This window comes from Dreissena polymorpha, chromosome 12 (genome assembly GCF_020536995.1).
Source record: "Dreissena polymorpha isolate Duluth1 chromosome 12, UMN_Dpol_1.0, whole genome shotgun sequence".
Taxonomy (NCBI): domain Eukaryota; kingdom Metazoa; phylum Mollusca; class Bivalvia; order Myida; family Dreissenidae; genus Dreissena; species Dreissena polymorpha.
The window spans coordinates 6858774-6874104 of NC_068366.1; the positions used below are offsets into that span (position 1 = coordinate 6858774).

At 35.6% G+C, this 15331-nt stretch overlaps 1 protein-coding gene across 3 annotated transcripts; it reads right to left on the reverse strand.

Moving 5' to 3' along the window:
* Positions 1-746: 746 nt before the first annotated feature.
* Positions 747-15314, reverse strand: LOC127853639 (transient receptor potential cation channel subfamily M member-like 2). 3 transcript variants are annotated; one of them, XM_052388320.1, is made up of 11 exons: positions 8204-8332; positions 7805-7917; positions 6815-6908; positions 6433-6561; positions 5603-5777; positions 5183-5339; positions 4872-5059; positions 2783-2906; positions 2024-2087; positions 1771-1828; positions 747-1126 (listed from the first exon to the last, which is right to left on the reverse strand). In XM_052388320.1, exons 2-11 carry the CDS (start codon positions 7903-7905, stop codon positions 1083-1085), a joined length of 1134 nt encoding a protein of 377 aa, XP_052244280.1. In that variant the 5' UTR covers positions 7906-7917; positions 8204-8332; the 3' UTR covers positions 747-1082. The 3 variants fall into 3 exon arrangements, with proteins under 3 accessions (XP_052244280.1, XP_052244281.1, XP_052244282.1); XM_052388321.1 differs by lacking the exons at positions 6815-6908; positions 7805-7917; positions 8204-8332 and adding exons at positions 6070-6324; positions 14350-15314 and having other exon boundaries at positions 749-1126; XM_052388322.1 differs by lacking the exons at positions 6433-6561; positions 6815-6908; positions 7805-7917; positions 8204-8332 and adding exons at positions 6070-6324; positions 13968-14096; positions 14350-15314 and having other exon boundaries at positions 749-1126.
* Positions 15315-15331: the final 17 nt, after the last annotated feature.

The following is a 15331-nucleotide window of genomic DNA, read 5'->3' on the forward strand; positions in this document are numbered from 1 at the left end:
CTATTTCAGATAATGGCAATAACGTGTGATTATGTTTGTAAAAATAACCAGATAAGTTGTCTCTATAGACACTGTGAACTGTTAATTACACACATGTAAAAACATTCATTCATATATTAAGTAGTTGCACATTTGATTGCCGAACTCTATTTACATTTAAATTAATATAATATTAATGCATCACAGTCAAACAACTGGATCTGGAGATACTCTTGCAAGGATGGAAAACAAACTTTCAGCATGAGGTCTCAGTCTGGCATGTGATCAATTTTCCCTACCAATACACAGAACTAATATGCAGATACCTAAGCAACACACTTAAATCATAAAGTATTAAAAGGACCGTCAACCGCGATTGACGAAAAAAGAAAAGATCTAAAATAATGTAGTTGTTTACAATTATTAGCTATATTAATTCAATTGTAAGACTGGTATATAACATTACTTGAAAATAGTTGGTAAGTTTTCAGTACATTCGGTAATAAATTTTACTGGGTACAGGTACCAGGTAACTACCAGTTAAATATAAATAACGCAAGTAGATTGATCATCATCGTCACGTGGTAAACCCAGGAATGCAAATTGTGCATGCGTAGTGAATTGTATATATTTTATATATAAAATGATCAATCTACTTGCGTTATTTATAGTGTGTATATCGTTATGTCAGCTATTTTCGCGATGTACCGAATATACTGAAATATTAAACTTTTGTTCAAGTAATGTAATATATTTTTATCAATATAAACTAATAATTGAAAAAAATACGGTATATAAGAACTTTTCTTTTTTCGTCAATCGCGGTTGACTGTCCCTTTAATACAACTGCGGTCAAAATAATATAACCGTAAATGCAAAACCTACATAAACATACACATACTAATTTGAAATGACAACAACAGGCCTACTCAGATAGATTCTATGTTGAAGCAAAAAAACACTATGCATGAATATATTCACAAAGTTATTCAACGGTATGCCCAGCATTTTATGTAGTCCACAATGATGTGACTATGATCTCTTTGATGACGATGGTGGCATGTCCTTATTTGGATTATGCGCTTGCACAATATAAAAACACATCAACACGACATTTCTTCTGGATCCCTTTGAATTGCTCCCGAAACTGAAAATTCAAGTTCAAATTTTATTTTCAAAACATCTCAAAACGACGTTTATCGAACTTTACAACAAAAAGATATTGTGTACATCGATATTCGTCAAATAATCATGATTATTGATTTTTGATACAGACACGGATGACCAAAACGTCATTGAATTGTGTATTCATGTCTTTACATAGCATGATCATTCAGGTCAACCTATTTCAAACTAGTATAACTGCGGCATAATGATATCGAACTATTCAAAGGAACCATATGGGGAAATACTTATACATATGTGTTAGTATAAATGTAATACCGGGTGTTATAAGTCGTTTTGTGTCTAGCTACATTAAACAAACACAATACATATAACGGCATGAACAATTCTGTGATATGTGTTTGTCTGGCTACAATAACCTGGTAGGTCTTTAAATGTGGTGGCTTTGTTATATTAGTATGTCCTCTATATGGCGGCTTTGTTTCATTGATATTATCACTGTGTACTGTATTTGTCTTGACACACTGGCAGTTTTACTCCGACAAGAGATCTATTTACACTTGCAGGTCTACATTATGTGCCGGTTTGGGGACAGTGGGTTATACTTGTGGTGTGTGATTTTAGTTCTACACTACATTGTTACAGTCCACATTTGTGAGTACCAACCTTTTCCTCTTGTCTGTGCAGTATGGCTTTTCCTTAGCGTATCAACAATCCATTTGATCTAAATGTAAAGCTAAGGTTGTTCAAAACAACAGTATTTGTTGTTATAAATCAACATAAACATAACGCCATACACTCTCATGTAAACTTAAATAAAGTATACGATCTGGCTCATTATAGTGTCTTGCATTAAACGGTGTTTCATTTTCTTTCATGAACAAATTAAAGTCATTTTACAAATAATTTTACTACCAACCTGATCTTGCATCGCTAGATGAGAGGATTGCATCTTCTCTTGTTGCAACTCTATGCGACTCAATCTTTAAATGGGAAAACTATGGTGAGTAAAACTTAATTTACCAATTCTACGATCGCAAAATCGCATGAAACTCTTTGAAACTTACAAGAACACAATATGTGCATATTCAAATGCAGCTCATGGCATAGGCGTGTATTCATACCCAAGCCTTCCAATGGTATCGCTCTTTGCCGTGTTTCATGGTCAAATTTAACGGGCTTGAAGTAATTAATGTACTGGGACTCAAGTCGGTTAGATCGTACACTACTAGATACAAGTATAATAAATTATTATTTATACACTCCTTCGAATGTTTTTCTTTTTATATGGTGAACCTTTCAAACAACAAATATAACTAAATCCTTCTGATAGGTTCGGTCATTGTGCAAATGATCGACTTGAGTCCTGCCCGTAATATTTCACCGCTATTCCTGACGCGGATATAGGCCAAACTAAATGTGTGTTTCATAATAAGAGTTTTAAATTACATTATGATGATAGATCAACCGAACACAATAGTCCAAGAAATGTACGAAACTGGTATTGGCAACAATTACTGTAATTAAGTTGCCCAATGCGATCTCAAAAGTGATCGTTCACAGATATACAGTAAAATACACCACCATATGATAACAGCGTTTGCTTTCAAACAATTTATTCGCAATATATCAGTTATATATTGGATAAGTCTGAGGACAACACGGGTTGATTACTTACATTTCATTTGAAATGTCGACTTTAATATCCAAGTTTTCGCTTAGCTTCTGCTGGTATTCATATGCTATCACGTTTTCCCATTGAATTAATTCCCTTTCATGTTCCGTATTTTTTAACTTTCGCTCTGAAATAAAATGCATATTTAATGCTAAAATGTTTACAGAATGAATGCTATTAAAATCATATTTGTGTTGTGCATTATGTGATGTTTTATTTAAGGGGCAAATATTCAGTGAATCATGAAGTTACTACAGCATTATCATAATTCCATTCCCCGGTCTGGCCGATTCGGGCAATTAGAGACGACGACACTAAGATCCTTTGCCAGTCAGATATGTTTTGGGCTGCAGTGAGTACGGAGAGACATAAACTCTTTCACATTGACAGTCCAGCGTTTCTTCTTACAGCCTCTTGGGTGACCTCCTAGCGTGCCCTGGAGCAAAGTCTGGTAACTTGTCCAAACCGAGCCAGTTTTCTTCGTTATACGTTTGTCGTAGTGGTGGTTTTGTAAGCCAACACGTTTAGTTGACGATGTCCTGAGTTATTCGTTGGTCTTCTGCACCAGTTATAGATGCGGAGCAGTCCTGGGAGACACTTGTGTTCAAAGGCCTGTATCCTGCAGTCTGTGTCTGCGTGAGGCGTCCGGTTCTCGTAGCCGTACAGTTGAATAAATTCTACACAGGACTTACACTGATTGTACTTGATAAGGACGTTGATGAAGTCGCTGCGGTAGCAATGACAATGGTTTGTTAGGATTGGTCAATTATTATTAGAAGCTGGTTTCCTCGTCTTCCTTCCCGACGTTCATTGTGGTGTCTGAACTCGGGATGTTTACCATGCTCTTCAAATTCTTAGTGCTGACCTCCATCTCGTATATTCCAGCTCGTTCAGAGAGTATATTATTGAGGTTTTGTAGTTCACCGCTGGTGCCACCCATGAGATCAATATCATCAGCAATATTGGGTTAGACATGGGTCTGTCAAAAATGAAGATGGATGTGTCTCCTGCATTTTTGTCTAAAGGAAAAAAATAAAAAGGGCGGGAGAGAGCAGACATCCATGACGGAAGGCACCCATGTCCTCAAGAAGTAACCCATCTGCCACCCATATGTACATATGGAAGTACTGCGCCGCTATAGTTTCTGTAAAGATTTGGATGACTTGCACCAATCGTTCTTCAATGTTTATCTCTCTAAAAACCTGCCACAGACACTCATGCCACACGCAGTCGAAAGTTTTCTTAAAGTCGGTGACGTTTTGGTAGAACTCACATTGCTGTCGCAGGTGTGTCTCAATTTTGACTCTGCAGTTGAAGATATGTTCCATTGTTCTGACTGTTTCCACTCTGAATCCAGGCTGCTCTTTTTCTTGCAGTTCCTTGGTGCAGTAATTCTGGAAAACCTTGTTGTCGCCCTTTTTCGGTAGAGGATTAAGCAGAGACTCTGGGTCACTTCAGTTGTCTGCGCCAGTAAATGTTATTGTGTTCACATTGATTGTGCTTGACTTTAACGGTTGCTTAGCCGGTATAAAATCGTTCTGGTTGTGCACTTTTCCGTTTAGGGCATGCCTGGTCGCTGTTCTGGACAGTTTGTGTGGGTGCGGCGGGTTGGCCATGGTGAGCTCAAGGCCTTTAACGAATTTTCCTCATCAGTCGTATAAGGCGTCTGGTCCAACCTTGACGTTCCATTTGCCTTTGACGATGAGGATATCTGTTTTTGTCACCTTGGCTATGATGCGCTATAGCTCTTTATAAAACCTTCAATCTCTTTTTTTGTAGTCTGATGCTGGTGCGTACGCCTCGGTTATAGTGGCAATGTGATGTCTCGTTGAGTAACGGATTCAGATGAGCCTGTTGAAGACTGGGGCGCAACTGATGGCACATATAAAATAAATGATAGCGCTCGATAATACACTGAGAAACTAGAACATAAAAATAATATCCAACCTTATCAATAACTAAATTGTGTCCAACAAGTATCATTAAAGACAGTTTCTGTTAAAATGTTATCTTGCAGAGTTAAATAATGTAGAAACTAAAACATTCGCTACGCACTTCATGAACGTCTTGAGGCCCTTTAACATGTACTTACTGAAATAGTTTTTTCTGTCTTGATCATTCCCACGCTTGCAACATATATATCTTACAAGAAGTAACAAAGGATAAAGAACAACGAATGGAGGACAAAGGACAGGCCGTGTCAAGTACTCGTTGATCAACGAATATCGATGGAAACACCAGTATTTCTCTGTTTCTGTATGCACGTTTGCAAACGTATTGCTGCAGATGAAAAAACACATTCGCATATAAATACGATGATTAAATATATATTGTCGACGTCCAAGATGAAATACGATTTAAAAGGAATCCTAAATAAATCTAAAAAAGAACCCTTTAAAATACCTGAACATGGCAACGAGAAGGTTCAAAAGAAGGACGCTAACCACCAGCATGTATACGCCCATCAGGATCGGTACTACGACCTTGCCTAATTCACTTGGGCAGCGTAGGTAGGTACCATTACCCCATAAAATCTCATTAAATGTGCACCCTGAGTCGCCTGAAAATTAATACATAAACATAACAGTACACACATATGTATAAAACTGGTTGCCTACATCACATGTCGTATTTAACTGAAACAATTCCATACTTGTATTAATTGTTAACTATTCTTTAGAAATTATTTCCTGTAAGCATTTGTTTCAATATTGTATAGTTAATTTTGTTCCATCCCGTTCAATTATATCGATGAATAAATTGGCTTTAATACTCGTATTGCATCATGTAAGCAACCAGTATTTATCATAACTTGTTTATCACCTTCAATGTCATCGAGGAATAACTCCCCGTATATGTTCCAATAGGACATTCTGATGACTTGGATCACTGTCTGCCAGGTCAACGGTGAGTTTGGATAAAGGATTGAGTGTGAGGCAATAGCGTACGACACAACAAATACCATCAGGATCATAATGAAGTACATCAAGTCTTCCAACTGGTATGGAAACAATATATAATTTGGTTATCAGTATACATCTAAATTTTGTGCTATTGTTATATTTAATTGTATCAATTTGACATGAAAAAAGTAACCAGCTGTGTATAAAAACATTAAAAAATGCTTTACCATACTGTTTTTCGTTTGTTTTTAATGGACACCGTTTGGAGTAAGTAAGTTATACCTTACACAACTAACTTATACCATGTACACACATAATTCAGTAATAATGAACTGGTATAAAGGAAACTTGTAAGCACATGTGAAGAATCTTTTTAATAACACCTACCATTTTTTGTATCATGACAATCTTTGGTCCCATCTTTTTGTGAACGGAAAATATTTGTAGAAGACGCAAGCAAAATGATATGAAATTCACTGCAAGAATCACCCGAGCGACCTTAATAGCATCATCGAACGGCAAAAAACGAACTATCATTCCAATAATGAATACCACAATTTAGAAACAATCAATCCTGTTCCATATATCAGAGATATAGTGCTTCAGTTTTGAACACGTGCTTGAAGAGAAAATTCTCAATATCTGCAATAAAAACCAAATCATTACATTAAATCACTTTGTAAGTCAAAATTTAAGAACAAGTTAATATACATCTTTAAAAAAAATCATATCTGAATTCCCCAAATTTACCTGTCTGACCTCCTCCATCAAAAGTGTGAATCCCCAAACAAAGAGAACGATATCAACAGAGGAAACACTAGGCCCGAAGTTGAATATCAGTATGTACGATAACAGACTCAGGAAGACGATGTACGAAAGCTATAAGCAAACAGTGAGATTGAGTTTCTTGCATTTGTAAGCAACGGAAATCAATAACATATCAAGAAAAAAATGTTTGTTGAAATTCCAATAGACTGACATTAAAAATACCACAGGCAATAGTAATATGATAATTATGTCATGATATCAGTTTACATTATAATGTATTCATATAAACAAAGAGACAATCATTCGCGTATATAATGTACGCAACGAACAAAAACATTACGTAATTATATACTTATATCATTACCGTATTGTACATGCAGATGATTACTGGAGCTGTGAAGAAACCATACATCTTCGTGCTCGAATTTATCTGCTGTCTTTCTTGTCGTATTTCCAATCTAGAAAAATTTGGATGCCTGACACGTGTAAAATAACATTCTTAAATGCGGTCATGAATTTTAACATACATTCAATGACCTATACGTCTTTGTGTAGCCTCGATATTATTATAACACAAATATTGTACTTAGTACCAAGCCTATATAAAATTTACAAAAACACATTTGTTACTCAATTTTGATTATTATATACATTTTGTAACCTTTATTGTTCAAAACTCATTTTAAACAGCACAAGCTTATATAGCTTGCAATTATTATTCTAACGGCACTGTGACGCATTTGGGCTTTAAAAAGACGACGAGTGAATGTCACTATAGAAAGCCGTACAGTGAACGATTAAAAATGGATTTGAGATAAAACATGCGTTTAAATTAAAAAGTCCGCGCCCAACTCATAATAGCCAGTAAAAGACATTATAACTCGTACATGTCTTAAAATTCCCACAGTATGATGTTTTGTAACACTATATCACGTCAACGTGTATAATATAAATATTTGTGAGTGTCCATGTGTGGAACATACAATAACATTCTTATTTAATCACATTGTATTGGTTGGTTAACTTAAATTAAAAATAACCTTCAGTTTATAATAAACAATTAAAACCTTAATTTCTGATGTATGTTAATTACTTTATATTTGTTAAAACTTAAGTATACAAACTAAGCCAGAATATACAATCAGTTTACTTTCTCTTAAACGTACCTTTAAAACTAATTCCCGAGAGCATAATTTTTTCCGGAAAGCGCTATTCATTTGTTTAATGTATTCGACTTTGGATTGGTTTACAAAGCAACAAATCATGTAACATGAGTTCATCAGTCAAATGACAACAAAAATAATAAGACGAAATAAAGTAAACGCTATCCATGTATTGCTCTATTTACAAATACCTGTCAGACCTGATCGATGCTTGATCATCACCGCGTGTAGAAAATGAATCCTTGCGAAGCGTGAATTGCAACAAACTTAGCACCAGCAATGGGCAGATCATGCAAATTAGAAGCTGGAAATTGAACTCGTTTTTAAAAAGGGATACATATCTTCACACTTTTTAAGTAAAAACGAAAAGGGAAAGCAACAAAAAAGGAAAATTATCCCCATTCATGTTTAAAAAAATATTAAATGTTCGTTTAATATGTTTTTTCAACATCCCAGAGTTGTATTGATGAAATGTGTTTTTATCCTAAGCAGGCAAGCAACATTAAATAAAATACAACAAGTCAAGTTATTTCACGATTGCAACTGAAACAACTAATGATAAACAACACTTAATCTAATAAAATACATACTTTTAATGAACTATTATCATGCACCAGTTTTCCATTCCAGGCATTGTTCAGGAGTGTCTGACATGCCGTATGTGATAAAAAAATCCATGTTATCGGACGTCAAAGCGATCAAAAAGCACGATGTGTCGCCCAAACAGGACACTTTACGGATTAAAAGATCTTGAGTCTTGTGTTCATCTATGGCATGACATTCACCAAGCATTGCTACGGCCAATTCAGACCATGTACTTAAATATAATTAAACGAATAAATCACAATTTGTTTAGAATTCTAAAGAAAACTACATATTTGTTTTCGTATTTCGTACACATCATTATTGATCATAATACAACTGAATATAGAACAAACATATACATAATTATGCCTAGACAATACCCATACTTAAGGCATCCTTGTATTGCGTTGACAAACTGTGTATTATCGGTCTGGCTCTTTAATCGTTTCAGCAGTTTGTATCCGGTAAGAGCGGCTGCTATTTTGTCCTAATATAAAAAATATAGTGTAAAGCTTGCCTGATACTATTCCCATATTTAAATTAGTAGCATAAGCATTTTCTAATCATGATTATTGATTTTTGATACAGACACGGATGACCAAAACGTCATTGAATTGTGTATTCATGTCTTTACATAGCATGATCATTCAGGTCAACCTATTTCAAACTAGTATAACTGCGGCATAATGATATCGAACTATTCAAAGGAACCATATGGGGAAATACTTATACATATGTGTTAGTATAAATGTAATACCGGGTGTTATAAGTCGTTTTGTGTCTAGCTACATTAAACAAACACAATACATATAACGGCATGAACAATTCTGTGATATGTGTTTGTCTGGCTACAATAACCTGGTAGGTCTTTAAATGTGGTGGCTTTGTTATATTAGTATGTCCTCTATATATGGCGGCTTTGTTTCATTGATATTATCACTGTGTACTGTATTTGTCTTGACACACTGGCAGTTTTACTCCGACAAGAGATCTATTTACACTTGCAGGTCTACATTATGTGCCGGTCTGGGGACAGTGGGTTATACTTGTGGTGTGTGATTTTAGTTCTACACTACATTGTTACAGTCCACATTTGTGAGTACCAACCTTTTCCTCTTGTCTGTGCAGTATGGCTTTTCCTTAGCGTATCAACAATCCATTTGATCTAAATGTAAAGCTAAGGTTGTTCAAAACAACAGTATTTGTTGTTATAAATCAACATAAACATAACGCCATACACTCTCATGTAAACTTAAATAAAGTATACGATCTGGCTCATTATAGTGTCTTGCATTAAACGGTGTTTCATTTTCTTTCATGAACAAATTAAAGTCATTTTACAAATAATTTTACTACCAACCTGATCTTGCATCGCTAGATGAGAGGATTGCATCTTCTCTTGTTGCAACTCTATGCGACTCAATCTTTAAATGGGAAAACTATGGTGAGTAAAACTTAATTTACCAATTCTACGATCGCAAAATCGCATGAAACTCTTTGAAACTTACAAGAACACAATATGTGCATATTCAAATGCAGCTCATGGCATAGGCGTGTATTCATACCCAAGCCTTCCAATGGTATCGCTCTTTGCCGTGTTTCATGGTCAAATTTAACGGGCTTGAAGTAATTAATGTACTGGGACTCAAGTCGGTTAGATCGTACACTACTAGATACAAGTATAATAAATTATTATTTATACACTCCTTCGAATGTTTTTCTTTTTATATGGTGAACCTTTCAAACAACAAATATAACTAAATCCTTCTGATAGGTTCGGTCATTGTGCAAATGATCGACTTGAGTCCTGCCCGTAATATTTCACCGCTATTCCTGACGCGGATATAGGCCAAACTAAATGTGTGTTTCATAATAAGAGTTTTAAATTACATTATGATGATAGATCAACCGAACACAATAGTCCAAGAAATGTACGAAACTGGTATTGGCAACAATTACTGTAATTAAGTTGCCCAATGCGATCTCAAAAGTGATCGTTCACAGATATACAGTAAAATACACCACCATATGATAACAGCGTTTGCTTTCAAACAATTTATTCGCAATATATCAGTTATATATTGGATAAGTCTGAGGACAACACGGGTTGATTACTTACATTTCATTTGAAATGTCGACTTTAATATCCAAGTTTTCGCTTAGCTTCTGCTGGTATTCATATGCTATCACGTTTTCCCATTGAATTAATTCCCTTTCATGTTCCGTATTTTTTAACTTTCGCTCTGAAATAAAATGCATATTTAATGCTAAAATGTTTACAGAATGAATGCTATTAAAATCATATTTGTGTTGTGCATTATGTGATGTTTTATTTAAGGGGCAAATATTCAGTGAATCATGAAGTTACTACAGCATTATCATAATTCCATTCCCCGGTCTGGCCGATTCGGGCAATTAGAGACGACGACACTAAGATCCTTTGCCAGTCAGATATGTTTTGGGCTGCAGTGAGTACGGAGAGACATAAACTCTTTCACATTGACAGTCCAGCGTTTCTTCTTACAGCCTCTTGGGTGACCTCCTAGCGTGCCCTGGAGCAAAGTCTGGTAACTTGTCCAAACCGAGCCAGTTTTCTTCGTTATACGTTTGTCGTAGTGGTGGTTTTGTAAGCCAACACGTTTAGTTGACGATGTCCTGAGTTATTCGTTGGTCTTCTGCACCAGTTATAGATGCGGAGCAGTCCTGGGAGACACTTGTGTTCAAAGGCCTGTATCCTGCAGTCTGTGTCTGCGTGAGGCGTCCGGTTCTCGTAGCCGTACAGTTGAATAAATTCTACACAGGACTTACACTGATTGTACTTGATAAGGACGTTGATGAAGTCGCTGCGGTAGCAATGACAATGGTTTGTTAGGATTGGTCAATTATTATTAGAAGCTGGTTTCCTCGTCTTCCTTCCCGACGTTCATTGTGGTGTCTGAACTCGGGATGTTTACCATGATCTTTAAATTCTTAGTGCTGACCTCCATCTCGTATATTCCAGCTCGTTCAGAGAGTATATTATTGAGGTCTTGTAGTTCACCGCTGGTGCCACCCATGAGATCAATATCATCAGCAATATTGGGTTAGACATGGGTCTGTCAAAAATGAAGATGGATGTGTCTCCTGCATTTTTGTCTAAAGGAAAAAAATAAAAAGGGCGGGAGAGAGCAGACATCCATGACGGAAGGCACCCATGTCCTCAAGAAGTAACCCATCTGCCACCCATATGTACATATGGAAGTACTGCGCCGCTATAGTTTCTGTAAAGATTTGGATGACTTGCACCAATCGTTCTTCAATGTTTATCTCTCTAAAAACCTGCCACAGACACTCATGCCACACGCAGTCGAAAGTTTTCTTAAAGTCGGTGACGTTTTGGTAGAACTCACATTGCTGTCGCAGGTGTGTCTCAATTTTGACTCTGCAGTTGAAGATATGTTCCATTGTTCTGACTGTTTCCACTCTGAATCCAGGCTGCTCTTTTTCTTGCAGTTCCTTGGTGCAGTAATTCTGGAACACCTTGTTGTCGCCCTTTTTCGGTAGAGGATTAAGCAGAGACTCTGGGTCACTTCAGTTGTCTGCGCCAGTAAATGTTATTGTGTTCACATTGATTGTGCTTGACTTTAACGGTTGCTTAGCCGGTATAAAATCGTTCTGGTTGTGCACTTTTCCGTTTAGGGCATGCCTGGTCGCTGTTCTGGACAGTTTGTGTGGGTGCGGCGGGTTGGCCATGGTGAGCTCAAGGCCTTTAACGAATTTTCCTCATCAGTCGTATAAGGCGTCTGGTCCAACCTTGACGTTTCATTTGCCTTTGACGATGAGGATATCTGTTTTTGTCACCTTGGCTATGATGCGCTATAGCTCTTTATAAAACCTTCAATCTCTTTTTTTGTAGTCTGATGCTGGTGCGTACGCCTCGGTTATAGTGGCAATGTGATGTCTCGTTGAGTAACGGATTCAGATGAGCCTGTTGAAGACTGGGGCGCAACTGATGGCACATATAAAATAAATGATAGCGCTCGATAATACACTGAGAAACTAGAACATAAAAATAATATCCAACCTTATCAATAACTAAATTGTGTCCAACAAGTATCATTAAAGACAGTTTCTGTTAAAATGTTATCTTGCAGAGTTAAATAATGTAGAAACTAAAACATTCGCTACGCACTTCATGAACGTCTTGAGGCCCTTTAACATGTACTTACTGAAATAGTTTTTTCTGTCTTGATCATTCCCACGCTTGCAACATATATATCTTACAAGAAGTAACAAAGGATAAAGAACAACGAATGGAGGACAAAGGACAGGCCGTGTCAAGTACTCGTTGATCAACGAATATCGATGGAAACACCAGTATTTCTCTGTTTCTGTATGCACGTTTGCAAACGTATTGCTGCAGATGAAAAAACACATTCGCATATAAATACGATGATTAAATATATATTGTCGACGTCCAAGATGAAATACGATTTAAAAGGAATCCTAAATAAATCTAAAAAAGAACCCTTTAAAATACCTGAACATGGCAACGAGAAGGTTCAAAAGAAGGACGCTAACCACCAGCATGTATACGCCCATCAGGATCGGTACTACGACCTTGCCTAATTCACTTGGGCAGCGTAGGTAGGTACCATTACCCCATAAAATCTCATTAAATGTGCACCCTGAGTCGCCTGAAAATTAATACATAAACATAACAGTACACACATATGTATAAAACTGGTTGCCTACATCACATGTCGTATTTAACTGAAACAATTCCATACTTGTATTAATTGTTAACTATTCTTTAGAAATTATTTCCTGTAAGCATTTGTTTCAATATTGTATAGTTAATTTTGTTCCATCCCGTTCAATTATATCGATGAATAAATTGGCTTTAATACTCGTATTGCATCATGTAAGCAACCAGTATTTATCATAACTTGTTTATCACCTTCAATGTCATCGAGGAATAACTCCCCGTATATGTTCCAATAGGACATTCTGATGACTTGGATCACTGTCTGCCAGGTCAACGGTGAGTTTGGATAAAGGATTGAGTGTGAGGCAATAGCGTACGACACAACAAATACCATCAGGATCATAATGAAGTACATCAAGTCTTCCAACTGGTATGGAAACAATATATAATTTGGTTATCAGTATACATCTAAATTTTGTGCTATTGTTATATTTAATTGTATCAATTTGACATGAAAAAAGTAACCAGCTGTGTATAAAAACATTAAAAAATGCTTTACCATACTGTTTTTCGTTTGTTTTTAATGGACACCGTTTGGAGTAAGTAAGTTATACCTTACACAACTAACTTATACCATGTACACACATAATTCAGTAATAATGAACTGGTATAAAGGAAACTTGTAAGCACATGTGAAGAATCTTTTTAATAACACCTACCATTTTTTGTATCATGACAATCTTTGGTCCCATCTTTTTGTGAACGGAAAATATTTGTAGAAGACGCAAGCAAAATGATATGAAATTCACTGCAAGAATCACCCGAGCGACCTTAATAGCATCATCGAACGGCAAAAAACGAACTATCATTCCAATAATGAATACCACAATTTAGAAACAATCAATCCTGTTCCATATATCAGAGATATAGTGCTTCAGTTTTGAACACGTGCTTGAAGAGAAAATTCTCAATATCTGCAATAAAAACCAAATCATTACATTAAATCACTTTGTAAGTCAAAATTTAAGAACAAGTTAATATACATCTTTAAAAAAAATCATATCTGAATTCCCCAAATTTACCTGTCTGACCTCCTCCATCAAAAGTGTGAATCCCCAAACAAAGAGAACGATATCAACAGAGGAAACACTAGGCCCGAAGTTGAATATCAGTATGTACGATAACAGACTCAGGAAGACGATGTACGAAAGCTATAAGCAAACAGTGAGATTGAGTTTCTTGCATTTGTAAGCAACGGAAATCAATAACATATCAAGAAAAAAATGTTTGTTGAAATTCCAATAGACTGACATTAAAAATACCACAGGCAATAGTAATATGATAATTATGTCATGATATCAGTTTACATTATAATGTATTCATATAAACAAAGAGACAATCATTCGCGTATATAATGTACGCAACGAACAAAAACATTACGTAATTAAATACTTATATCATTACCGTATTGTACATGCAGATGATTACTGGAGCTGTGAAGAAACCATACATCTTCGTGCTCGAATTTATCTGCTGTCTTTCTTGTCGTATTTCCAATCTAGAAAAATTTGGATGCCTGACACGTGTAAAATAACATTCTTAAATGCGGTCATGAATTTTAACATACATTCAATGACCTATACGTCTTTGTGTAGCCTCGATATTATTATAACACAAATATTGTACTTAGTACCAAGCCTATATAAAATTTACAAAAACACATTTGTTACTCAATTTTGATTATTATATACATTTTGTAACCTTTATTGTTCAAAACTCATTTTAAACAGCACAAGCTTATATAGCTTGCAATTATTATTCTAACGGCACTGTGACGCATTTGGGCTTTAAAAAGACGACGAGTGAATGTCACTATAGAAAGCCGTACAGTGAACGATTAAAAATGGATTTGAGATAAAACATGCGTTTAAATTAAAAAGTCCGCGCCCAACTCATAATAGCCAGTAAAAGACATTATAACTCGTACATGTCTTAAAATTCCCACAGTATGATGTTTTGTAACACTATATCACGTCAACGTGTATAATATAAATATTTGTGAGTGTCCATGTGTGGAACATACAATAACATTCTTATTTAATCACATTGTATTGGTTGGTTAACTTAAATTAAAAATAACCTTCAGTTTATAATAAACAATTAAAACCTTAATTTCTGATGTATGTTAATTACTTTATATTTGTTAAAACTTAAGTATACAAACTAAGCCAGAATATACAATCAGTTTACTTTCTCTTAAACGTACCTTTAAAACTAATTCCCGAGAGCATAATTTTTTCCGGAAAGCGCTATTCATTTGTTTAATGTATTCGACTTTGGATTGGTTTACAAAGCAACAAATCATGTAACATGAGTTCATCAGTCAAATGACAACAAAAATAATAAGACGAAATAAAGTAAACGCTATCCATGTATTGCTCTATTT